This window comes from Rhea pennata, chromosome 1, assembly GCF_028389875.1.
Source record: "Rhea pennata isolate bPtePen1 chromosome 1, bPtePen1.pri, whole genome shotgun sequence".
Taxonomy (NCBI): Eukaryota; Metazoa; Chordata; class Aves; order Rheiformes; family Rheidae; genus Rhea; species Rhea pennata.
The window spans coordinates 132,625,690-132,651,109 of record NC_084663.1 but is presented as its reverse complement, the minus strand read 5'-3'; the positions used below and the strand labels follow the sequence as shown (position 1 = coordinate 132,651,109).

The window sequence follows — 25,420 nt, the reverse complement described above, 5'->3', positions numbered from 1 at the left end:
TCTGGAGCACAGACTCCTTTTCATTTACACCCTGTGCAGTCATGAGAAGAATGTTTTCGGCTCTTTGCAAATAGCAATGATACCTGTGTAAACTAGAAACCTGTGTTTGGAGACTAGGATGGGAGAGGACAGGTTGTTCTTAGGGCTTTCATGGAGCCTTCATTAAAGACACAGTAGCAGTGTGCAGTAGCTTATTTTTCAGTTAAAAATTTAAGAAAATGTAATCAACATTCCACAAGATAAGTACTACAGCATTTTATGTCTGTTTTTGTGTTACAGATTTTAATGGACATAAATTAGGATTTATCAGGGAGCACTGGATTTTCTTAGTGTGCTGTTTGACTCAGCCATCTGTGTGGGCAGTGATTCAATATGTCTTTCACAGAAACTCTCCTGAATCCTATTTTTCACCCTAGGACTACTGTCATTTTGGAAATAAAAATCTTAAAATACTGCTACAGATTTCAGTGAAGTCTAAGTAATGGGAACAATGGGATCTCATGGAGACAGATTTTTTTTTATTTCAGTCTTTCGGTGCTGTGCCCAGGGAAGAATTAGCAGGCTGACAAATATGTACCAGCCTGATTAATTTACCACTGCTATCTAGAGTGTGATACATGAACAAAGTGGAACAAGAAGATAGAAATTGTTGGCCATGTAAAAGGTACGGGTTAAATTGCTGATGATAGTAACATAGTGTAAAATTTCAGAGTAGAAGGCCTTTCTGGCAAGTCTAGGTCAACCTTTAGGGGATCAGTTAGGCCTTCACAAAAAAGTGGAGTGTAATCCTTTGAACACCAGGTAAGCAAGTCAGTTTAATGTTCAGCAAAGTACTTCTGTGTATACTTAAATCCTATTCACGAAGGCTCAGATCTGTGCCTAGTGTTGGAGACTTTGGGATGCTTTGGTGGGTAACTTTGGACAGCAGAAGGGGACCTCTGAGCCCTACTGTGGGCTATGTGAACTTGGTCTGTGGTCCTCTAGCAGCCTGTGATGGTGGAAACACTCCTGTTCATATATGTGAACAGTCCTAGGTGCTCAGCTTCAGGACACTGAAGCTTAAATGTGCTTTCTATGAACGTACTGCAGCAAAACACATTTCCCACTAAAAGGAAGGTCTCCCTCTTTTCACCATGGTGATGTACACAATACAGTCATTTTCTTACACTATAGGTAAACTGTGTTCAGCTGGATTTCTTTGTCTCATTGCTTTCAGTGAATGGGCTTTAGTGGTGCTTATTGTGTGACTATTTTGGAGTTGTAAGTAAAGAGGAGCATTCACTGGGAGAATTTTATGCTCCGATGTTTGCAAGCCCATAATTTCTCTCTTTGAAGGGATATGTTATAGATTAAAATCTCCTTTATGAAGGACTCTGTATAGCCACATTAGCTATGCTTGGTTATTGCTTTTCCTGGCAGGATAGATCTGGTTTGCACAGAAGATGGGGGGAAAACAAATGGAAACTCAAACAAAAAAACAAATCAAAGAGTTCAGTGACTCTTTGCTTACCATACAAATAATCCACTTTCTGTCAATTAGTTTTCAGTCTTCAGCCTGTGAATCTTACGTTTCCTTTCTATATTTCCCTTTATGCTTGTGTGAATGGGATGTCCAACCTGTCAGTAAATGCTGGCTAAGAATGCAATGGCACATACCATGTTAGTGCTACTGGTAAGTGTTTAACAGAGCACTCATTTAAAGGACTCCTTTGTAGAGTGTGAATTTCACTGCTTTCCTCCCTCATAGTGCATGAAACAGTTCCATTAGAAACACAAACAGTATGATTGTTGCATGAGAAGCCTAGAACATGAGTCTTAGAGAGATGCTGGAAAAAAATGTATGCAACAATACTATTTGTTCAGAATTGCATTTGTTTGGGCTTAAAGTGCTACCTTTGAAAACTGAGTGATACTACTCATTCGGTTATCTCTCTTTAGAAGAATTTTGACTATTATGTTTAGACAAACTTCTCTGAATATGTTTTACCCTGTTGGGATGCTAAAGTAAGAATAACATCGTTTTTCAACCCCTCACAATATCTATTGTTATAAAATAACTCAGTATGACAATGAGTGGTGAAATACAATGAACTTTTATTTAGGGGTAATGCTTTTACAAACAGCAGTCTGTATTTGTCCAAATTGCAAATGTTTTAATGACAAATAGTTATTTCTGAATTTTTAATATCATTTTTCTCTAACCAAATGTTACATGAATAAGACAGATGAGGCTTAAGTGTATGATACTGAAAGTGTTGGTAGGCTAGAAATACCAAGCATCTCCTTCACAGTACACACCTTTTTAATATTTAGGAAAGATCTTCCTGACTAATAACTAATTTTGTGCATTAATGGCTGTTGAATAGCATTATTTCTTATCAGAAGAATAGCAACATGGGAGAGAATTAGTTATGCTGTATTCATGTAGCTGGCTTTTCTACAAGTCCTTCAAAGTGGCTTTATTATTTAATTTATTGGAATTTAAAAAAAATTTTTGTCCTGAAAGAGGCTGATACTGCTAATGTTTTTATTAATATCTCAATTCAAAAAAGTGTGTATGTGTTTTAAAATATATATATATATATATATACATACACAAATATATGAATGCATATGTGTGTTACAGCCTGCCTTACACATATCAGCATATTTATATTTCAGATTTCAAGGTCTTTTGTTGTTTATCTCAAACACCTGTTTAAAAAAAAAAAAAGAAAAGGAACAACCAACAGTTCCGTGATATCTGGCTATAGGGAAACCTTGTTTTCTATACATTAGGGCCTTGATTAAAAAAAAAAAAAAAAAAAGTAAGCAAATTTTTTGTGAATGAGATGATTAGAAAGGACCTCTTCATCTCACTGCAATCCATGGTACCTAATAAGGTGCAGGTTCACCATGTAGGTTCACATAGTGGGAAGCATAAGAACCTCCTCCCGCTGCATATATGGTCTCAAAACATGAATGAACTTAATTATATTTGAAACCTTTTCACCACTCATTTGTCAAAGTGGTTTGAAATGGCTAATGGGTTCAAATGTTGGAAAGGAGCAGGAGGCAGAAAAGGTAAGAACAAGGGCAAAACTGCCTTCCACATATGCGCTCAAGCATTGCACAAATCTTGTTCCCTTAAAAAATAAGGCCAAAATGGGTAAACAAAGGGTAGAAAGGAGAAATAAGGCAGGGTCTGGAGAAAGAGAAGAACAAAAAGAGTATGTGGTCAGGTAGCTGTGCAGTGGAGTTATAAAGGTTTTTGTGAGGGCGTTGCAAAGGAGGAGATTGGTGAGGTTTTAAAGGAAGAAAAAGGTAATTGCAGGAGGAACAAGGTCAGAAAAGTTCCATGAACAGGGAAATGTATGTGGAAAAAGTCTTGGAAATGACTGTGAGAGAGGTGAAAGAAGGGGATATTGAGGTCAACGTCCCAGCAGGAAATGGGGCAACATAGTCCAAGACAGCTTCTTAGCTCTTGTGCAACTTAAAAAGCACTGAACATGCGTTTTGGCAATTGCCGATATTCTCAGGGACTTTGCTTCACTGGAGCTGTACAAGACAGCCGAGAGCTGAAGGCCAGAGGGATGGAAAAACAGGCAGCTTTGAAAGAAAAGAGTAGAAATTGGAAGTTGATAGAATTGGCTCAGCCAAGCCAAGGAATGAATTTTTCAAAAGTTGAGGGAAGTAGTCTAATTCCCCTAGGAGTGCTGTTTACTTGAGATTTTCTGATGGATTGAAAAGGAAGGTATTGTAGCAGCCAACTGAAAAGGTACAATATATACAGGTTTTACTTATAGTTATGTGTATTTTGCCTCATCTGTTCACAGCTGCAGCAATATTGTACTATATTAAAATTATACGTTTTGCTATCAGTGGCTATTTTATTAACAAAGGGGATTTTTTGTCGAATTGGTGTTTCACAGTGTGCTCATTATGAAATCTGATCAGTGTTCCTATAATGAGGTTTCTATTGGTACTTTGGTAGAAACTGCTGACATGTTGCTATACAAAGTCGTGCTAAAAGCTCCCAGTTGAAAGTGAGGCTCGGGATGTAGTACCAAAATACATTTCCTTTGGCAGAACAGCTATTTTAAGAGGCCTTTGTCCTTACAGTTTCCCCAGCTGCTCACGCAGTCATGTCTATACAGCCATCTGCTGAGTTGTGCATGCAAACTGGACCAGCGAAATGATCTGAACTGGGGAGAAGGGAGTAAGGGAATTTCTGTTTTACTGGTCTGATTTAGAGCAGAACCCCACAGAGCCATTGGTGCAAACTGATGTGAGGGAATCAGTTTATAAGCTGCAAAGACCCGCAGAGGAGGCAGCTCAGGGACCACTTGTGTCTTCTCCAGGAGCAAAGCCCAAGTTATATGTACCTGTTACCTTATTAATCCAAGTCATGAGACATTTTCAAAATACTGCATATTATTGATTTTTAGTAGACTGCCTCTTGCTGCCACCTTTGCTGCCAGCTTCATATGATGTTTTCAAGTAAGTTTTTGATGTTACACTTCAGTGTAACAAAAATAAGTAAAAATTCAGGCCTTTTGTTTGTTCTTTAATGTCAACAAGTTTATTTGGGACATTTCTAACATTCATTAGGAGCAATGATGGTAAAAATGTCATTATTTTCCTCATGAACCATGAAACCAAACTAAATTGTGAAAGTATAAGGGAAGATCATGCAGTATTAGAAGCCAAAGTCTACCATGTGATTTTGTTTAGAGAAATGCTAGAGGCTTTGAAATGTCAAATAGATTCCAGTTGTGTAATCTGAGGATCAAATTGTATTAACATCCATACTTAAAGTAAAATAATAGCATTTGCTGGCTTGATTTCATTCATTTTAAATAACAGTAAGTTCATAAGTGAAAATGACCTTTTTAATTTGAGGTTTTAGGTAGGTTTCAGAATCTCAACAGTTAGAATTTTGAAAGGAAAAATATCAAAATTTTTTTTTAGATCTTGGCGAAAGTACTTTTTAACACAATTATAGTTCATAACCAAGCAGTTCAGTTAACTTTTATCCTTTAATAAGCTCACACATCTCCTGATGTGCACTAATGCTCTGTGCATGTGTCTGTGAGTAGGCCTGGTACAATATGCATCTACTGTGCACGTGCCACGTACTGCATAAAACTTGCACTTTAAATTGTGATTATAACTCTGTGTGAAATAGCTTTTGTCAAGTAGCTTTTGGACCTCACTCACATGCTATCTACAGCATCCTCACTGTCGGGCTGCTTTTAGGTTTTCTAAACTCTGCCTAGCTTCCAATTTCTGTAGTCTTACTTTACAGAGAACAAACTGCTCTTCTCCCTACATAATATGAGTAGAAAGTATATATTGTTGTATGATGTACTACATCAAATTGAGGTGCTTATTCAAGTGTGATGGCTTTAAAGTTTATTTCATCTTGTGAACCATCAGGGCAGCAGTGGCAAGGAATAGGAACATTAGGAAAACTAGGAGAGAGGGAAGTCCGTAAAGGCTTACTAATAGACAGCTCCAAATCTAGTAATATTCTAGTAATTCTGCATACAGAAAAAAAGTGTGGAAATCTGTTAAGAACCAGCCAAACTATATTTGGAGTTACCATTCAGACATGTTTATAAATAAGTTCTTTGTATTGGCAACTTGTCTTTAGCTTTAAGTGAAGAAGGTGTAGTACCAGCTGGCACTGTGAAACTCTTAAAGGCATATATAAATATGTATACTCTAAGATGTGATAGAAGAAGGCAGCTGGGGCAGGGTCTTGGCACCCAGCTTAATTTAAATGCCACCAATTTTAAAATATTGTTGAAGAGGTCTTGACACGCTGGATGATCTATTGACAACTTGTTCGGATATTACAGTCCCTGTAGTACTTTGCAATGTATTTTATTAGCTCAAGTGATGAGAGAGAAAACAAACAAGCTTCTAGGCAGACAGGCATTTAAAACATTTTGACATGAAGTTTTAAGATGTTGAATGCATGTAGGTGACCTTTTTAAATGCTGGATTGCACTTTCCTCTCACTAAGACCTTCTGATTATAGTACAGTCTAGTGGGATGTTAGGTTGTGCCTCCAGTTTAGCCTTTGCAGTTGCTTCTGAGCCTTCATCCCTCTCTGGTTCAAAATGCTCTTCTCTCCTTTGGCTAAAAGTTTTACTTCCTTTAAGTCTCTTCAGTAATTTCACCAGATATTAGGTCAGCTCCCATGAATCCCAGTGAATCAGCCAAATGCTTTGCTAAGCTGATTCTCATCTGGGCACAGTTCACATCACGGATGGAAGGAGTACCTGGGCTTGCCTTTGTCAGGGTGTTTGAAAACTGCTGCAAAAGGCAAGGCAGGCTTGTCTGGGGAAGGGACAGCCTTCCAGAAGTAAACTGCAAGGCTGTGAGAAGAGGGTGCTTTTATAAATGAGACTTCTTGAAGAAGAACTCCAAAAACCCTACAAAACCAAGAAGAGTTGAGCATTTTCCTGGAATATAATAGTCTGAATTTTACAGTTATAGTTGTAGATTTTGAATATTTTTAATGTGCTTTTACTATCTCTACAGAAAATTCACTATTAAAGCACTACATGTACTAAATGCATTATGCACCAGTGAATAAAGTGCAAATATGTCAGTGCTATTTAATACTTTTTTTCCTTCTTTTTTTTCCCCCTTTAGATCACCTTTTGCTGCTGTGACAGATTACTCAGTAACAAGAAATAATGTCATACAGCTCTGTCTGGAACTAACAACAATTGTACAACAGGTATGAGAACATCTACTTATAAATCTAATTATTTTTTTCTTGCCTAATAGTAAATGGCCAGTCACTTGTTCACACAATTTTGTGTTATCTTTTTCTATATCCTTTTCTAAAATAAAGTAGGGAATACTAGTGTCTAATAAATGCTTTATAAAAATTCTACTTCCTGTTTTTGTAGTGCTTGTTTGGACTGTGCTGTGTATATGCTTCTGTATGTCTCAGTACTGAAATTCATCTTGGATTTTCTAGTCCAGCATCATCACTATAAATTTGCAAAATCTGTTTGATCATTTGATTATCTAGTATCTTTGCTTATCTAAATCAAATTATTTTGTCAATTTTTAATTAACCGTCTGGCTTGAAAAGTCTGTATGTATTGGAGTTTTGTTACCTACTTTTCCTGCAGTTCATACCCTCTAGGCTTTTTTAAAGATGACAAGTGTACCCATGAGGCTAAAATATATAGACAGTCATTTTTGTACAGTCCACCTTCAGGAAAGCCAGAGGCAGGTACTGAGAAGTTCTGCTAGATGGGTTTCATTTGGGAGGGCTGCCTAGAGACCCTCCCTCACCCGGTTTGTTGCATCTGTGTATGTGGGCTGGACCTGTCTCTGTCATGACCTATTGTTCTGGTAGAAGTGGAAAGCCTTTTCTGTTGCATGTTCAGACTAATGTTGATACCAACTGCATTAGAATTAACCTTGGAAATTAAAATAATCCTATTCATCTGAGCATCATCTTGTTCCCTGATGCATGCGTTTCTGTATTATTCTCCAGTATTCTTATAATTAAAAGGATGGCAATCAGTTGTTTTCAAATTTCTTTTGATTTGAGTATATCAGCTCAGTTAATAACTTCATATGTTATCTAGGTTTGTAGTGTTTGGAGATCCGCTATGAATGCCCACTCTACAGGGGAATTTGAATTAGTTTTAGACTATCAAGAGATAGTCTAAAAATATCTAGAAATGTTTTTGTTTGTTGAAAATGCTAACCTGAAGGCTGCTTTCTTTGACAGTTATGATAACTGCCTAGGGGATAAATGGCATGAGGGATTAGAAAATAAATCCTATATTTGGGGGGATTTTAGCAAATGAAAAGAGAGCTTTCACTGCTCCTGGATATTTTAACCATTGTGGATTGTTGCTGGTTTGCTTTTGTATTGTTTTATTTGTACGAATATCTGGTGCTCTTTACTTATAATTAGAGCTCAGCAAGGCCAACAGAGTTCAGTTTGAATAAAAGGAAAAAAAAGACTGCATAAGCAATTGGACCTTGCTATTCATGTTTGAGGGGTTTTGATGCTGGGGTTAGAAACTTTAGGGCTTGTTTACAGTTTAAGCAATTCAATCCCCAATGAAAAGAGTCAGAGCTGTCATTCTTCTTCAGTGCAACCTGCTATATTTCTTGCTGGTGATAGTAATCTATCTATGATGAATAATAGTCTTAATAATGAGAGAAGAGCAGAGAAAAATGAAGAAAGTGGGCCAGATAGGGGCATTGAGATTTTTCCTATCATCACAAGCATCAATCCAATTTGAGCTATGTTAAACTTTTGCTATGGCCTCCTGACACAACTTTATGATGATACTCTCTGTCTTGCACAAGAAATGTATTTTTCTTTGACCCTCTCACAAATCTGTACAATGCCAAAGATCAGTTCGCTTTACATTCCCCTGTGCTGGAGAAGAGCAGTACTGCTAGTGCCTGTCAGATCAAATTCAGGAAATGCAAGTTTCTTGTTTTTCTTTATTATTATTATTATTGTTATGTCATTTCCCCCCAGTTATGCTCACGTATTTTGAGGTAAAGGTGGACAGTGGACTATTGCCTCCCCGCTGTCCACACGGCCTTTTTGCCTCCCGTTCCAGGGCCAGGGAACGCCCCAGCCCCGCTTCGCCGTTCTGCGCTCCCAGCCAAGCTTCTCGCCTTTGCCCGGCCTCAAGTTGCTTTCTAATTAGAAAGTGGGTAAAATATCCATGGCTGCAGTATTTTCCAGGAGTTGTCTCAATGTCAGCTTGTTCTCTTTCAAATCCATGCTTATCCATGTTACTGCCAATTCATCCATAGTCTTTGAAAAATATACTCAGAGAATGATTTGCCTGTGTGAATGAGAGCAAATGTTGTTATTTAATGCTTTGGGAGAAAAGAAGTCTTATCTTCACCACAACTGACATGATTCCCCCATCTAGAAGCAGTTCAGTACATGAATCCATACTTTGAAGTCAAAAGAAGTATTTATGTGCCTAAATTTAAGTAGGTTCTGAAACTGAATTGGGCTCTACTCAGAAGAATGATAATGAAAAATTCCATTACTAGTCCCAAACACATGTGGTTTGATCTCTACTTAAAACAAATGCATTCCATCATAGCACTTCAAAATGTCTTCACTGAGCTTTTCTTTTATATGATCATTGAACACAGCGAAAATTCTCATTGTGCTTTCTTTAAGGCTTTAAATTGAATGTCTCAACATCAACTTATCAGGTGTTTTTCCATTTCAGAACCCTTTTACTTTCATATATGAAGTACTTCATAATGCTTCAGTAATTTATAATAACTTATAATTTAATTTATAAAGAATTTTTTGATTTATAAGAGACCTAGAGAGAATGATATTCCAATTTGCTTATGTAACACTAGCTATAGATTTTATAATTCCTAATGATGTAATAAAAACATAAACGTACAATCTGTACATTTTCTTACATCTTTGGCTTTTTTAACAGAATCATACAATTTAAAAATAGAACTCTACCTCAGCAACTGAGCACTGGGAGGTTTCAGAATTTTTTGTATTGCTTGCTTACAATAATCTTCAGGTTTATTAACTGAAAACTATTCTTTATTTAAGGTGGGGGAAAAAGCTAAACCAAGCTGGCTTGCTTGTATTATTTTGCAGATTTTGAGGCAAATTGTAATGTCAGTATTTCTTCATAGGATTAAGTTTTCTTTCTCTGTTAATACTTAAATGGATAATGGACTAAAAATTGACAGAAAACTGTTCTCTCTTATAAATATGAATCTAGGAAAACTGTTCTTACAAGTAAGAAATCTAGGAAAATCTGTTGTATTTCTGTGCTTTAACCTTTAAATAATTAGAAAAGTTGGAGCTATAATTCCTACCTAGAGACAGATTTTGCAATATGGTGCAGCATAGTGCATGCTTTATATTTTAACTGTTTCATTTTCTGTTCATGTTGCACATTGCTCAGGGCCCAGCTAACAGATGAGTGTCCAGTGGGTACTTGCCACTGCAAGTTGGTCCCTCAGAGTTCTGCAAGTTATTATTGTAACCTGCTTTGCATTCATACTAATCATTTGCTTTTATGCAGCTGTTTTATTTTGGCTTAGGGATTTTTTTTCTCCCCTTCAGGACTTTAGGATATTGTTTCATAGGCGCTTCCTGCAGGTTTCCAGTCTTAATATTCCATGCTCCTTGCTGATGGCATATTTAATTCAAGGCTTGCTCTCCTGTTTCATTTTTATAATCAAATCTCCCCCTACAGTGTAACATAGGAAAAAGAAAAAAGATTTAAATAACAAAGCCATGAGACTATCATGGTATTTGCCTCCATTTCCTTGCACTCTCAGCTCACATGCTCTCTCTCCTTCTCCCCTATACCTACCCATCTGTTCAGAGCATCCCCTTAGGAACGGGGACTTGAGCATTATCTGTGTTCTCTGTTTGCACAGCACTGAGTAAAAAGCACCCGTTCTTTTTCAATTATACAGAATAGCCATTATAGTGATATGAGTTCATGGTTGGGTTTGGGTTTTTTTTTTTTTTTTTTTTTTTTTTTTTGGTTCATTCATGAATTTAGATTTGTGTTGGTGGAATTGTACAAACAGCAAATACACATAAGGAAGAATGTGAGTGCCTGCTTGTCCTCATGAAGTTAAAAGAAGTATTGCTATTAACTGTGTCAGTCATGATGTTCAGCTTCAGGTGATCTTATTGTTCGGATGAACTTGAACCTGGAACTTGTTCTGTTCAAGTATGTTTTGTTTTGTTTTGTTTTTCAAAAAGGCAACAGTAGCTACAATGATAGCTGGAAGAAGAAAAATTTATTGCTTTCTTAGGCAACCTGCATCTAACTTTTATTGTCATTCTCAGTGCTGTTATTCCTAAGGAACACATTAAAATTTCAGTAAGGAAACTTTCTTTCTGGGAATTAAAATCATAGAAATCTTGGGAATATCTGAAAAGTCTGGTTTTATATTGTCTTTGGATTTTTAAGTTCTTAAACATTTGAAGAAAGCTTTACTGCTAAATACCATGGCTCTTACAATTCGTGTTTAGTCTAGCAGCACTCAAGATTTTCACTTTCCTTGATCACCTTTCACAATGATTCGCTATGAGTTTTCAGTTTATCTCACAGCCTTAATGTCTTGAGGGATTCACTCAGCAAGATGCTCCAGCACTAGCGTAGCTGTAGACATGCATACACTTTTTAAAAGGTTCACTGCAATTCATTCTCTGCCTAAATATCCTTTTGAAGAGGGTGGTGGATTACTGCCTTTGTAACGGGAGTCGGGAGTGAAGATTGAGACCAGTCGCTTGGCCGACATGGATTTAGCTTGCTCTGTTGTCACAGGAAACGTTCATGACTTCATCTCTCTCACAGCAGTGTTGGGAGGTAAACTCAGATTTCAGGTTACACAGAGCAAAAACCTGGGTGCTGCAGTTTGATATGTGGCAGCCAGGATGGAAGATAAGTAGGAAAGACAAAAGAAAAAAAAAGTCTTAGAAAACTGCCTGGACTTAGAGGTAGCTAAGGTTTTAAACTGAAAGCCCAGATATGGAGCACATCCAGAAGAGCCCTGTGAGCTGGCTCAGCTGAGTGGTTTGAAGCTTTTTCCCCATCTAAAGATACATGTGTTTCTCGAAAGTAGGTGTCTGCATGCTCCAAGCCACTGGGGAGTCACTTCCCATATGGGGACAGCAATCTCTGTTGGGCTTCTAGCCATCGTTATCTTTAGGAAAAAGGTAACGATCACAAATTACTTCTCAAGTAGTGCAATGTTCTTCTGAGACACTGGAGATCTAAGTGATGTGTTTTAAGAAGTGTTAGTCATCTTTGCATTTTTTTTTTTATAACCAAATGGCTGTAACTTATGTGCTGTTTCAAATATTTAGCCTTACTGAGAAAATATGTGTAGGCTAATTTTCCAATTAAAAGGAGAAAAAGGGAATTTACTCTCTTAGACACTCCACCTTCCAACACAGGGTCCAAATGCATGCTAGAGAATGATTCTATTAATTTTCTTAGGGCAACGTCAGATACATGCATGCAGAATAATAATCAATATCCTTAGGATTAGTAATATTGTAACGAAGTATCTCATGTATAATATTTTCTATTACAATTCCTCATGTTTGTTTTTAAGTCTGAATTATTAAGGACTTTAAGGACTTGCTAAATATAGCTTTAAAACTTTGAAAGTAAAGTCGCACTAGATAGATAATTATTTCTCAGGTATTCTTAGCTGATAAAGTGATGCTTTAATAGTTTAATTGTGTGAATGTTTGATTGGGTGTTCATTAAAGCTGCTTTGCACTTCCAGATTGTTGAGATTTTCAAAGTTAGATGTGTTTGATGGCAATTAGGTTATATATTAAATTTTAAAATTTTTAATTTAAGCTTCAAGAGTTCTTCCTTCTACCTCAACTTCATTATCAGATTCTTCCAGGAAAATCTTTCTTATCCTCCTCATGGAGAGGAAGCCATATCCTTGGAATTTAAAATATATATTTATAGTGCAACATTTATATAAAACGCCCCAATTCTAATAAGTGCACAACTGTATTGGTAGGTAAATAAGCATGTTCAAAGTTAAAAATGGAATGAAAAAGTCCCACAGAAAAAAATATCCAGGCAATGTCTACCTATAGCATGGAATCCAAATGATATTTATATGAGAAAGTTATAACTCATTTAGAATAATACTGACAGAAATTTAGAGTGACCTTGAATCCTGTAACTGCTGATCTAGTGGAAGATATTCTGTTGGTTCAAGCCAGTGCTCAGATGTACTGGTGTTTCAGGATATGTATTATCCTATACAACTGTTTTTTTCACATTTAGAAGTCAATATATAATGTATAACGTACAATTGAAGTTAAAAGATTGTTGAAAATATGAAACTGGCTTTTATTTACAGAAAGCAATATCAAAGCAGCTTGATATTATGCTGTTTAGCAATGTTTTCCTCTTGTTGAAAAGAGAGTAGCTTCTGCATAGCACATTTTATAGAAAATTTCACAAGTAATTTAATATAATGTAAAAAGTGCCTGAGGTGCTTAACATAGATGACCTTTTCTCATTCTGATAGTTTATTTCTGCTATTTCTCTATACTTTTTTTACTTGAAGTGGCTTATTTGTAGGTATACCACCATCTTTAGATTAAGAATTGGAGTTTGGTGTAATTTTTTTACCTGCTAACTCAAAGAGTCTCTACATAGAGAATCACTTGAAGAGCTGAAGATAAATTTTGACCCATAAGCATGCAGAATCCTGCACGATATGGGCAAGTAATCATGTGATGTTTGCCAGTGCAGAAATATTTGCTGTGATTTCTGGCCTAAAAGTATTTTAGAAATCAGGAAGGAGTGTTACTTTCTATCACAGAATCACAGAATGGCTGAGGTTGGAAGGGACCTCTGGAGATCATGCAGTCCAACCCCCCTGCTTAAGCAGGGTCACCCAGAGCATGTTAGACAGGATCACATCCAGGTGGGTTTTGAATATCTCCAGAGAAGGAGACTCCACAACCTCTTAGAGGGGCAACCTGTGCCAGTGCTCTGCAGCTCACAGTAAAGAAATTTTTCCTCATATTCAGATGGAACTTCCTGTGGTTCAATTTGTGCCCGTTGCCTCTTGTCCTTTCACTTGTTCCCATCCCCTTGACACCTTCCCTTCATACTTACACACATTGATAAGATCCCCCCTCAGTCTTCTCTTCCCCAGGCTGAAGAGGCCCTGCTCTCACAGCCATTCCTCATAGGGCAGGTGCTTCAGCCCTCTGATCATCTTCATAGCCCTACGGTGGACTCTCCAGTAGCTCCATGTCTCTCTTGTAGTGGGGAGCCCAGAACTGGACACAGTACTCGAGATGAAGCCTCAGCAGGGCTGAGCAGAGCAGCAGGATCAACGCCCTTGACATGCTGGCAACACTCTTGCTAATGCACCCCAGGATACCATTGGCCTTCTTGGCCACAAGGGCACATTGCTGGTGCATGGTCAATCTGTCATCCACCAGCACTCCCAGGTCCTTCTCCACAGGGTTGCTTTTCAGGGGGTCAGCCCCCAGCTTGTACTGGTGCCTGGGGTTATTTTTCCCTAAGTGCAGGACCCTGCACTTGCCCTTGTTAAACCTCATGAGTTTCCTCTCCACCCAACTCTCCAGCCTGTCCAGGTCTCTCTGAATGGCAGCACAGCCCTCAGGTGTGTCAGCCACTCCTCTCAGCTTGGTATCATCAGCAAACTTGCTGAGGAGGCACTCTGTCCCCTCATCCAGGTCACTGAACAAGACTACACCCAGTCCTGAGCCCTGGGGGACACTGCTAACTACAGGCCTCCAATTAGACTCTGCACCACTGATTGCAACCCTCTGAGCTCTGCCTTTCAGCCAGTTCTCAATCCACCTCACTGTCCACTCATCTAACGCACACTTCCTGAGCTTGTGTAGGAGAATGTTATGGGAGAGAGTGTCAAAAGCCTTGCTGAAGTCAAGGGACACAACGTCCACTGCTCTCTCCTCATCTACACAGTCGTTCCATCATATAAGGCTATCAGATGGTTTAAGCATGATTTCCCCTTGGTGAATCCATGCTGACTACTCCTGATCACCTTCTTTTCCTCCATATGTCTGGAGATGACATCCAGAATGAGCTGTTCCATCACCTTTCCAGGGATGGAGGTGAGGCTGACTGGCCTATAGTTGCCTGGGTCCTCTTTCTTGCCCTTCTTGAAGACTGGAGTGACATTGGCTTTCTTCCAGTCCACAGGAAGTTCTCTTATCCTCCAGGGCCTTCCTTGTCACATCCCTGCATACTCTGACAACATTCTTACATTCCTCTCAAGTGGCCTGTTCCTTTTTCCACATACTGTGTACTTTCTTCTTCTCTTTGAGTTTTGCCAGGAGCTCCTTACTCATCTATGCAGGTCTCCTGCCCCCTTTGCTGGACTTGTTACTCAGAGGGATGCACCAATCTTGAGCCTGGAGGGAAGTGATACTTGAATATTAACCAGGTCTCCTGGACCTCTCTTCCTTCTAGGGCCCTAACCCATGGGATTCCTCCAATTAGGTCCCTGAAGAGGCCAAATTTCCTCTCCTGAAGTCCAGGGTTGTTATCCTACTTATTGTTCAGCCTCCTCCTCACAGGATCCTGAACTCCACCATCTTGTGGACACTGCAGCCAAGGTTGTCCCCAGCCTTCACATCTCCAACCAGTCCTTCTTTGTTTATTAGTATAAGATCCAGCAGGACACCTCTTCTCATTGGCTCCTCCACCACAAGTGTCAAAATGTTTTCTTCGATGCTCTGCAGGAGCCTCCTGGACTGTTTGCACCCAGCTGTGTTGTCCTTCCAGCAGATATCAGGGTGATTGAAGTCTCACATGAGAACTAGGACCTGTGATCATGAGACTATTTCCAACTGTCTGTAAAAGGGTTCATCGACTTCCTCTTTCTGATCAGATGGCCTGTAGTAGACATCCACAACAGTGTCACCCATGTTAGTCTGCCCTTTAATCCTCACCCATAAGCTCTTGACTCACTCTTCATCCACCCCTGGGCAGAGCTCAATACATTCCAGTTGCTCTCTCACATAAAGAGCAACTCCACCACCTCGCCTTCCTGGCATGTCTTTCCTAAAAAGCACATATCCATCCATGACGGCATTCCAGTCATGTGAGCTATCCCACCACGTCTCTGTAACTGTAATGAGATCATGGCCCTGTGACCACACACAAATCTCCAGCTCCTCCTGTTTGTTCCCCATACTGTGTGCATTGGTGTACAGGCACTTCATAGAGGTAGTTGTGCATGCAGGTTTCCTGTAGGGGTGCAAGAGGATCCTCCATAGTCAAGTCCCATATTCATTTCTCTGGCTGCATGCTCCCTCTGGAGACATCCCAGCTTGAGCTGTGTTTTGTTGACTACCCTGTCTCTACAGCTCTCCCCTTCCCCCGTCCTTGCTAGTTTAAAGCCTCCTTACCAGACTGGCCAACCTGTCAGCAAAGACATGCATGCTCTGCTTAGTGACGTGGATCCTATCTCTCCCCATTAGTTGTTGATCTTGAGACAGGGTCCCATGATTGTAGAAACCAAAACCTTGTTACCAACACCAGTGGTGCAGCCAATTGTTAACTTTGAAAATCCATGTATTCCTCCTCCCATCCTTCTCCCTCACTGGCAGGGTTAAGGAGGTGACCTGGGCTCCCAAACCCTTGACCACCATCCCCAGAGCTCTGAAATTCTATCTGATGGTTTCCAATTTTCCCTTGGTATATCATTAGTGCCCCAATGAAAGAGTAGCAGTGGGTAATAGTCTGACACGTGGACAAGGCCTCACAGGAAGGCCCCAAAAGCTCCCTGCAGCCTGAGACCTGCAGAGCTGCATCTGCCAACAGATGGTCTGTCTGGATCAAAGCCTCTGACACAGCTGATGCGGCTCCAACAGCTACAGGGCAATGTGCTTTGTGGAGCATCATGACCATGTCTGAGGAAGCATACACTACTAGGACTGGAAAAGAAGGTGCCTTCTTGCGCCCTTCTGATCGCCGCCTCTATTAGCTGTGCTATATGCAAAGTAAAAACTAAGATGTGACTAGATGTTAAAGGAGAGCAAGAAGGGGTCCTTTGCAGTGAGGATGGTTGAAATACCTGGAAATGGAAAATGACTTCAGAAAAATAGAAGCACTTAGTGTACACATTGCATCTCTACTAATCCAGAGAGCAATTTTTTCCCAGTAGTTGCTTGATCTGTGGGTGATTTATGTAAGTTGTGTTAAATTTTTTCATGAAGAATTCTGTTACTATGGTGATAGGTGCCACTCTATACAGATTGTTTAAATAATATTAAAGCAATTCTTTGTACCGTGTAAGCTGGGTAATTGCTGTTAGTTTGTACACAAAGGTTGTGAACTTAAAGAGAATTGCAGTTTCATTAAATATTCAGGGAAAGGCTCCAGACTTTTAGAAGCATGTTAGCTTGTGTAGGTTGCATAAGGAGATGCCTTTTTATGTAGCGTTTATTTAATAGCTGACATTACATTTTTTCACAATGGAGAATTTTTCTCTTCCCCTAATATCTTAAATGATGTGCCCTCACCGTTCTGTTTTCTCCCATCTCCACAGGCTCTTATGTGTGTTTGAACTGGGCGGGGGCGGGGAGTGGGTTGCTTCACACACATGGATGAAGCCTGGATGAAATGTATAGGCATGGAGAGCCATAATAGCATGAAGATGCCATAGACCCATGTCAAAAAGCTGCAGGGACTGAATAACTGTAGCATAAGTGGAGAAGGAAGGCAGTATTTCTGAGCAGCAGTGGGAAGCAAATCGACAGGATTTGTGTGGGAAGCGAAGAGGAGTTGAAAATGGCATGCAGGTTGTGAGCTCGTGGGACAGAAGGTGGTGGAGCTGTTGACAGAGACAGGGGGAGGAGGCGGATGCAGGGAGAAACGTGATTTCAGCTTTTCAGCTTGCTTCGTTCGGGCTGGTGGCATATATCCAGGGGGAGATGCGGAGCTGTGAATTTGAACAGAAGGGACGAGAGATCTGTGAATCATCAGTGCAGGGATGGTAATTAAAGCAGCATGATTCTTGGAGGCTGACGAGCAACAAGGAGTGAGTTGCAGAAGAGGGGAGAGCTGAGGACAGAGCATCCCGGACCTGCAGCAGGCTGAGGCAGGAGGCACAGTCTCAATGGGAGCAGTTCCGTGGGAAGAAAGTTAAGGAAAGCACACGTTTTGGGAAGGCAGCTGATAAATAACATGGGCATTTTTAACAGTGGCTGTGTAATTTGAAAAAATCATTTTGTATGGCAGCAGCCAAGGATTGCCTGTACCAACCCAGGGCTGGTGCATAGCTTAACAAAAGCCTTGCTATTACATTTTAGGTATGTGTATTTTTATTTGCTTTGCCTTAGAAAAGAGTATTTGCCCTTCCTCTGCAGCCTTATCTTTCTTCCATACATTTATAGTTGCCAGCATCCCCTAAACTCACACCTTTTTCTCCTGAAGCCCACCACACTAGGAAGCCTGTGACTGTGTCATGCTCCTAGTCCTTCACCTGTTGGCAGAAAAAAGTTATCTGCTTGCCAACTTTCATAGCTTTGGGGATATTTAAGAGTTTTTTTGATTTTTGGGGGGAGGAGGGGTTTGAACAGATTGTATATCTGCCAATTTGTATTTTATCATTCCAATAACCACTCAGATATGCCTGTAAATCACAATCTGGACAGTGGAATTCCCTAATGTCCTTCAGTTTTCTAATCATCATGCTTTACAGAACACAGGAACGTTTTCTGCAGCCAGTTTTATATTGATCAAGTTTATTGCTTCAAAACTCTGATTGTTTAATTCTGTCATCAGCTGCATTACATGTATTTTCCATGCATTTTCTGTTTTAAGTAGTGAAAGACTGAATTGATTGCATCTATCTTGTCTTTGTACCTATTTGGAAATCATGTACTATTGTCTTGGTAGGCAAAAAGCAATGAAGAGTAATAATAAATGAAGCAACAGAGAGTCTTTTATTTTTTCCAAATTTTGGAAAGCTTTAGCACTTTGTCATCATTATTGTTTTAAAGAACATTGTTGTTCTTTGTGAGAACCTGTATTTAAGATTTCAGTCTCTGCCTTGTAGCTGTCTTGCCATAGTTAAATTGAGCATAATTCAAAGAAAATGAGCCTTCCTAGAGCCAATGACACAAATTGCCTTGAGCCAGTGACACTTGATCAAGCTCAAAGAGGACTTTCTGAAGCCAGAACAACTGATTTTGAGGGTTGCAGCGCTGAGGATGAAGGGACAGGGAGTTATGGTCGGAGCCTTCTTGATTTAATTATTTTTTATTGTTGCTAAGTAGCAACTCTGACAGACCATCCATTTGACATACCGGTATTAAAGGATTCAGTTACAATTTTAATCAATGTGAGAAGCAAAGGGATTTAAAGGATGTCTTGGCTTATTTCCAACAAATGGATACATTACTCAAGAACGATTTTATACCAAAGGCTTGGCAATGCAAAAGAGTCTGAGACTTCTTTCAGCAGCAATGTAATTCATTATTTTTGTTACAAATGGAGAACTGGAGTTACATACTTTAGAACATTTTGTGTGACTTTTGCATTATGGTGACAGCAATTCTATGAGACATCCGTTTTTAAGCAGTACGTAAAATCTAGTTGTTGCCCTCTTGTAACTAGACATAGATGATGTGTGGAATTGCTCATGAAAGATGCATTTCCCAAGAAATTTCACCACCATTTAAAAAAATTATGTTCCCAACCTGTACATTTTATCAGCTAAAGACAGGTAAAAAGAGTGCTATATACACAAACATATGTGTTTAAATAGCCTTCAGGTATATTCAGTTGAACTGCGAAGAGAAACAAATCAAGAGAAACAGTGATGAAGCTCCACCACAGACAGCTTGAAAGCTGCCTAGAGAATGAACGTGGTCGTGACAAGCCCTTGTCCTTGAGAATTGCTGCAGTTGACTCCAGCACAGCAATGGGGTGCAGCCGATGTCATGTGAATTCATGAAGGATATCTTTTGGCTAACCTGTTACCTGAGAATCAGGAGATCTGGATTTTGCTCTTGGCAACTGTATCATCTGCTTATGAATTAGCTCTGCCTAGATTTCCTTGTCTTTGAGGAAAAAATAAATTAGCATGACTAAATACATGAACAAATAAAGCATTTTGCTGGCTAAGAAAATACAAGAAAAGAAGTCCTAGCCCTCTCTTGAGCACTCTTGTCTAAGGACTATTAGGCATGCTGAAATGTTAGTTTATCTTGTATGTTTTTAAACAACTAATAAGCATAATTCTGCAATTCTGCCTTCTGCTATCACTTATCTATTTGTATGTATCTTATTTTCTGAGGTAGTGTAAATTTACTCTGAAGTTAAATCATAGAATTGATAGGAACTTAACACTGCCAAAAAGAGTGCAGTGAAGCAGCTGGCTAGAAAATGAGGCAAAACCACAAACAATAGTAATCGTAGTAATAATAATAAGGTTGTTAGGTTTCAAGATTATAGCCTGTAAGGACCCCAAGAGGAGAAGTCTTTGACAGGTAATTGCAATAGGTAATTTGACAGGTTGCCAACTCAGATGTGTAAACCAGAACATATATATGCAGAAATAGAAGTGTTTTCTGTTGAATATTATCCTGTATTTATAGTTCTGGGGAACTGCAAGAACTTTTTTTTTTCCTTTAATGAGCAGTAGGATGAATTGGCAGTCCTTCTGGATCTCAATAATTCACATTTTGAGTTGAGGTTTAATTAACTCTGGTGCAAACAAAAGGACCAAAAAAAAATGCTGTTGTGCTAATCTGCTTCCCCTCTTCTGTAATATGCTAAGACAGGGATTTAAAATGAAGTCAATAACAGTAAGAGAGAAAGAAAATGAATTGGAAAAGTAAAGCATCATTGTTTTTGGAAAGTCAAATCCACAAATATTTGTATTTTATTTATGTTACCTCGCATATAGAATGTGCTAACTGTGTCCAAGGACAGGCTGAGATGTGTACATCTGACAGCATTGTCACTGGTCAATACTGCTCTCTAATTCGATATGTCTGATTTTAAAAAGACTTGATAATTATTACTTATGACACTGTGCTAGGATCTTTGCAGATAAAACTTGTAATGTTCAAAGAAATAATGCTCGAATTGTGGCTATGATAGTTAGAAGTGCTGGAAGAAATGCTATCTAGGTGATACTTCTCAGTTGAAGTGTAGTGTAAGTCTTACCAGCCCTACGCATAGGTTTTCAATTTATATTAGGACTGAAAGTGCATCAACCCTCTCCGTGGGTGTTGTGGGGTGTTCTTGTTCTTTTCAAGTTCTTCCCTGACTGCAAATTTTCTTTTCCAGTTTTGGACTTACGTTTCTCTGTTTTTAGTATCTTGATATGCTTCCAACTGTCTCCATAAAGGTCACTTTTGCCATTTTTGATGCATGAGGCAGAGTTGGAAAGAGTGACCATGAAACCCTGATGTTAGTAATTAAGTCGTGCCATTCAGTTCCCATTTTGTTTCTCTTTCTTTGCTGATGATACTGCCCCTTTTTCTTTGAAATTGCTGTTGGCCAATTATTTGACTAAATCTTTAGGAAGTATAAATTGAGACAGTGTTTCTAATGCACGGGGGTGGGGGGAAGAACCATTGTTTGCTGAAAATGATATGCTTTTAGAAAACAACCTTCTAGTGCCTGAGCTGGAGATTTGTTTGCTTGATTAGGTGAAGATCAGATAGCTCAGCGCTAGCAATGGCTTGTCAGAGAACAGGCGTATGAAATTCAAATAATAAAAAGGTAAAACCAAAAGATCTCCCCCTTTCTGCCTACGTGTATTTCAGGTCGAGGGAACTGTAGTCTTGTTTCACTAAGAGACTAGCAAACTGCGACCCTGTGTAGGAGCAAAGCTTGGCTGCAGATGACAGTCTTGTCTGTAGCTGCTTAGAGTTTCTAAAGTAGGAGAAATGACTTGTATATGGTTTGCTTCTCACCTGGTTGCGATGTTTTGATGCTGTGGTTAAGCAGGTATCAAAGAAGACCTTTCAGCACTGAGGTCTGGGCTTGCAGTCTCGGCAGGGAAAGAAGAGCTGCTGGGCAGCTGTGGGTGGTGTGCCATAGCGAGCACAGATTTAGTTCTAAATGTGTAGTTAGTGACTCTTCTTACTGCTCTCAAGTGGTTTAAGCTGTTTTAGTTGAAATGAAATGGGTATGAAATAATGGGCAATAATTGTACATGGTAAAGGACCCAGTGATAAGTATTCAGTTTATCCTTCTGCCTAAGGGATGTTTAAAGAGGATGGGCTCCGTTATCCTCATCACTTGCTTAAAGACAAAGCACAAAGCAGTAGAGTGACTTAAAAAATCTGGGGGGAAATAAAGTGATCACTAGGAATGAAAGCGATGTGCAGTTTTTGCTCTTGGGACCATTCAAAAGCGATCTCGGCACACATCTCTGGGGATGGCTGCGGGAAGTTAGAGTGAGCTCGCGCTGGGGCAGGGACCAGCTTGGTGACCTTTCAGAGGTTTCTTTGAATCCTGCACTCTGGGGCTGCTCTAGGCTATGCTGGCACAGATGTTTGTGTTCCTGCACATCTCCCTGAGCGAGGGACTGAATAAGGTTTAGTTATTTATGTTACAATGTTTAGTCATTTGTGCATGAAAAGAGTATATTTGGGAATTGTTTCCTACCTATCACGTTAGGTTTGCTCTTTTCCAATTTCTTTGTTTTTATGGTTTAGTGAACTCAAACTGTTATTTTTCCACTTGCCTGAACAGGAAGATGTAACACCAGCCCCAACAATCAGCAGTGCCGTATACGATGGGCTCATTTAGTGATTTGTCTCCCCAGCCCCTGCATGCGTGTGTCTCTTCAGGGGAGAATTTAAGTGTGAAGCCACCAGTGCTTATACTTTGGTTAGACTGGACGCCTGTGAAGTTTTCCATATGCATTACTGTCTTTTGTAGATTCAGAAATGTTTTTCATACTATTGATATTTCAGAAATAACCGTGTTTCTTTAGCTTGTTTCATGGTGGTATGGAATTGTTTCAGTTCAAGAATGTAGCAGTGCTTCTCCCTCCTTATTCACTCATTTCTTGTTTTAATAAATCTTTACAGCATTTAAAAAACTCAAAGTCCTTCCTACCTTGGCAGCGAGAATTATCAGGCAATATCCTTTTTAAGCTGAATGTTGAACTTGTAGTTATTTCATTTGTAATATGGCCATTTTACTATGTCTGCTTAGAAGTGCTTCTTTTTTTCAATATAATGTTGCAATCCTTTCCTGCTGTTTTTGCAAATGATTCATAAGAATCCATGCAGAACATAGAGGTATCCAGACTGAAAATGTTATATTCCCTCCCACATACAACACTGTAATGTGTGTTTTGCTCCTAAGATTGCAAATAGTTCATTGATATCTGCATATAATTAAACATGTTAAATTTTCTTCCTGGCTATACTTTTTACATTGACAAATGTTTCCTGAATGCCAACAGCTGTTATTAGGAAAATACTCCCTGATAAACCTGCTGCTTCTGTATAGGTTTGATTTATATAGCTTGTATATAAAGCTTAAGAACACTTTGACTTTTCTTAACCTGAGTAACACTAGAAGCATTTTGTGTATTAGAATTTCATTTTGTAAAACAATTTATACCACGGCTGTTTTGCTAACGGCAAAAAATGATTACAAAATGAAAAGATATAAAATATGAAAACTATTCACATTTTTCAGGTCAGTTATTAGGTAGGATATAAAGTCTCCATTTGGCTGAACTTGCATGAAATACCTGCCATGCAGATACAGCATCTAGTGAACTAAGAAAAGAGTGGTTCTTTTACCAATGTTAGCTGTATTTCATGTGCTCTCTGCCTTTCTAGTCCCTGTCTTTCCAGTTCTCCATATCCACAGAGATTTTGGCCCTTCATGAAAACTCTCACAGCCCCCAGCTCCCCATCTGCTAGCCTTTCTTACAGGAACTGCCTTACATTCTAAATAAAGTGGCAATAATATGCAGAAAGTCTCCAACAGGGTGATGGTCAGACTAAAGTTTGCTTTGCATTTTTATTCCACATTTGCCTTCCCACCCATTATATGGGGTGTTGCACATAGGCAGTGCTTTGCCTTCCCCTTCTTCCCCCCCTTCCCTCCTTTAGTGGGTTGTGTAAACACATCAGCTTAGCTTACCAGCTTACTTTTCTGACTTCCTCTTGCGTGGAGGACAATTTAGAAGAAATAAGAGTAGTTAATCAAAAGTAAAGATGAAATATCGAGGGAGAAAGAGGACATTCTTGTACAGTGGCTTGAAACTTTTTTGCTTTGCAGTCTTGCACATTTTCCAGCAGCGGTCTCTCCAGGAGAGCGCTTTTCAGGCTGCTGCCCCATTTTTCAGTGTTCCCTCTAGAAGTAGACCACTTTTTTCCATGGTCAGGCACTGCCAGTTGAAGCCACCGTCTGGCACACATGTGGCCAGCTAGAATGCCCCAAAAGGGTGTAAAGTGGAGGAAGGTGGTCATCTGTCTCGAGCAAGGAAGCAACAGCAACAACAAATAGCGAATCGATCAGTACTTCCTCTCTCTGGTGGCTTCACACCTTGGTTACATACATTTGAGTTGAGGCAGGGAAATCTTTTGTTTCAGCCTAAAGACTTTCCAGTATGATTTTATTCTTTTTTAAATGTAAATCTAGGAAGAGTGATTGATTGGATGAATTTAACCTCCCTGTTCTGCTTTGCTTTTTCAGGATTGCACGGTATATGAAACAGAGAATAAAATTCTTCATGTGGTGAGTAGTTTTCTGGATTTCTATTAATAAATATATTTGTTATTGACTACATAGGAATATATGTGCATCTTGTGCTTGTGATAGTGAACTTGTCTGGGTGTGGCTGACTGGGGAATATGTGGAAGCAACTGTGAGTAGTTGCTGATGTTACAGAAGCTAAAGTCGGCATCTGGAAAGCAAGGAGCTTTGCAAGGGCTTGCTTTTCAGTCTGGTTCAGGCCCATCTGTCATTTGTAAAATATTGCTGATTATACACTGATTGCTAGGCTTCTATGAAATCATATATATTTATATTAGTGATATAGTTTCATTTCTACAGCTTTATTCCCCTTAGCATTTTGGAGCCAGTCTCATAACAGGAAAACTAATGTAATGCTTTCCTGTTGAATTCTCAGCAGAAATACAGTGATCTGTTCCCAGAACCTGTAGTTTTACAGGATGAGATGGCAAAAACTTGAGCAAATTTTGTCTGAAAACTACTGAGATGACACAGCACCTGACATTAAAATATTAAATTGCCTTTTATGCTATGGCTGTGGATTAGTGAGTATTAAGTTAACCTTGACCCTGTTTCTGAAAGTTAGATATGAAGATACTGTTCTTAAGAGTGAGTAGTGAATTGATTTAATGTAATAATGAAACATAATATTTTACATCTCACTTTATTTCACATTTGGGTAGGTTTTGATATCTAATTTTCATACAACTGAACTTGAGTAGAAAAAAATAGCATTTCTTTGTTTTCAAATGTGAGCTTCCCAATTAATTTTGATATACATTTTTTTCAGTGTACCGTATCAAATGCATGGTGAGGTGAATTCTGTAAGCTTTAAGCACTTTGATTTCACAGTGATGTGGAATAAAATGTCTCTTTGTATTTTTAACTTTCACTGACATTTTTCCCCAGTGGGATGCAAAGAATTAGCATTTTTAGTAAGGCTGACATCATCATCTTTGCTAGGCTGATCTCTGCAAATATTTAAGTAATGAAGTTTTTAATTGCATAATCTCGGGAAAAGTTGAAGTGCTGGAAGTTTAAAATCATTATGTATAGCCTAGTTTTCAATACATGCTTGTTTTCTGCTGTAGGAGCCAAGAGTTCTGACATCTGCTATATTCAATTTATATCATTTACAAAGTAATAAAGAG

The 25,420-nt window shown here is 39.0% G+C and overlaps 1 protein-coding gene across 6 annotated transcripts in view; it reads left to right on the top strand.

The window, feature by feature from the left end:
- CNKSR2 (connector enhancer of kinase suppressor of Ras 2) overlaps positions 1-25,420 on the top strand; it is a 224,684-nt gene that overhangs the window by 55,848 nt on the left and 143,416 nt on the right. For all 6 annotated transcript variants that reach the window (XM_062600533.1, XM_062600526.1, XM_062600518.1 and 3 more), the window contains exons 4-5: positions 6,646-6,733; positions 24,231-24,272. In XM_062600533.1, coding sequence (XP_062456517.1) covers positions 6,646-6,733; positions 24,231-24,272 — 130 coding nt within the window. The remainder of the gene's footprint in view (positions 1-6,645; positions 6,734-24,230; positions 24,273-25,420) is intronic.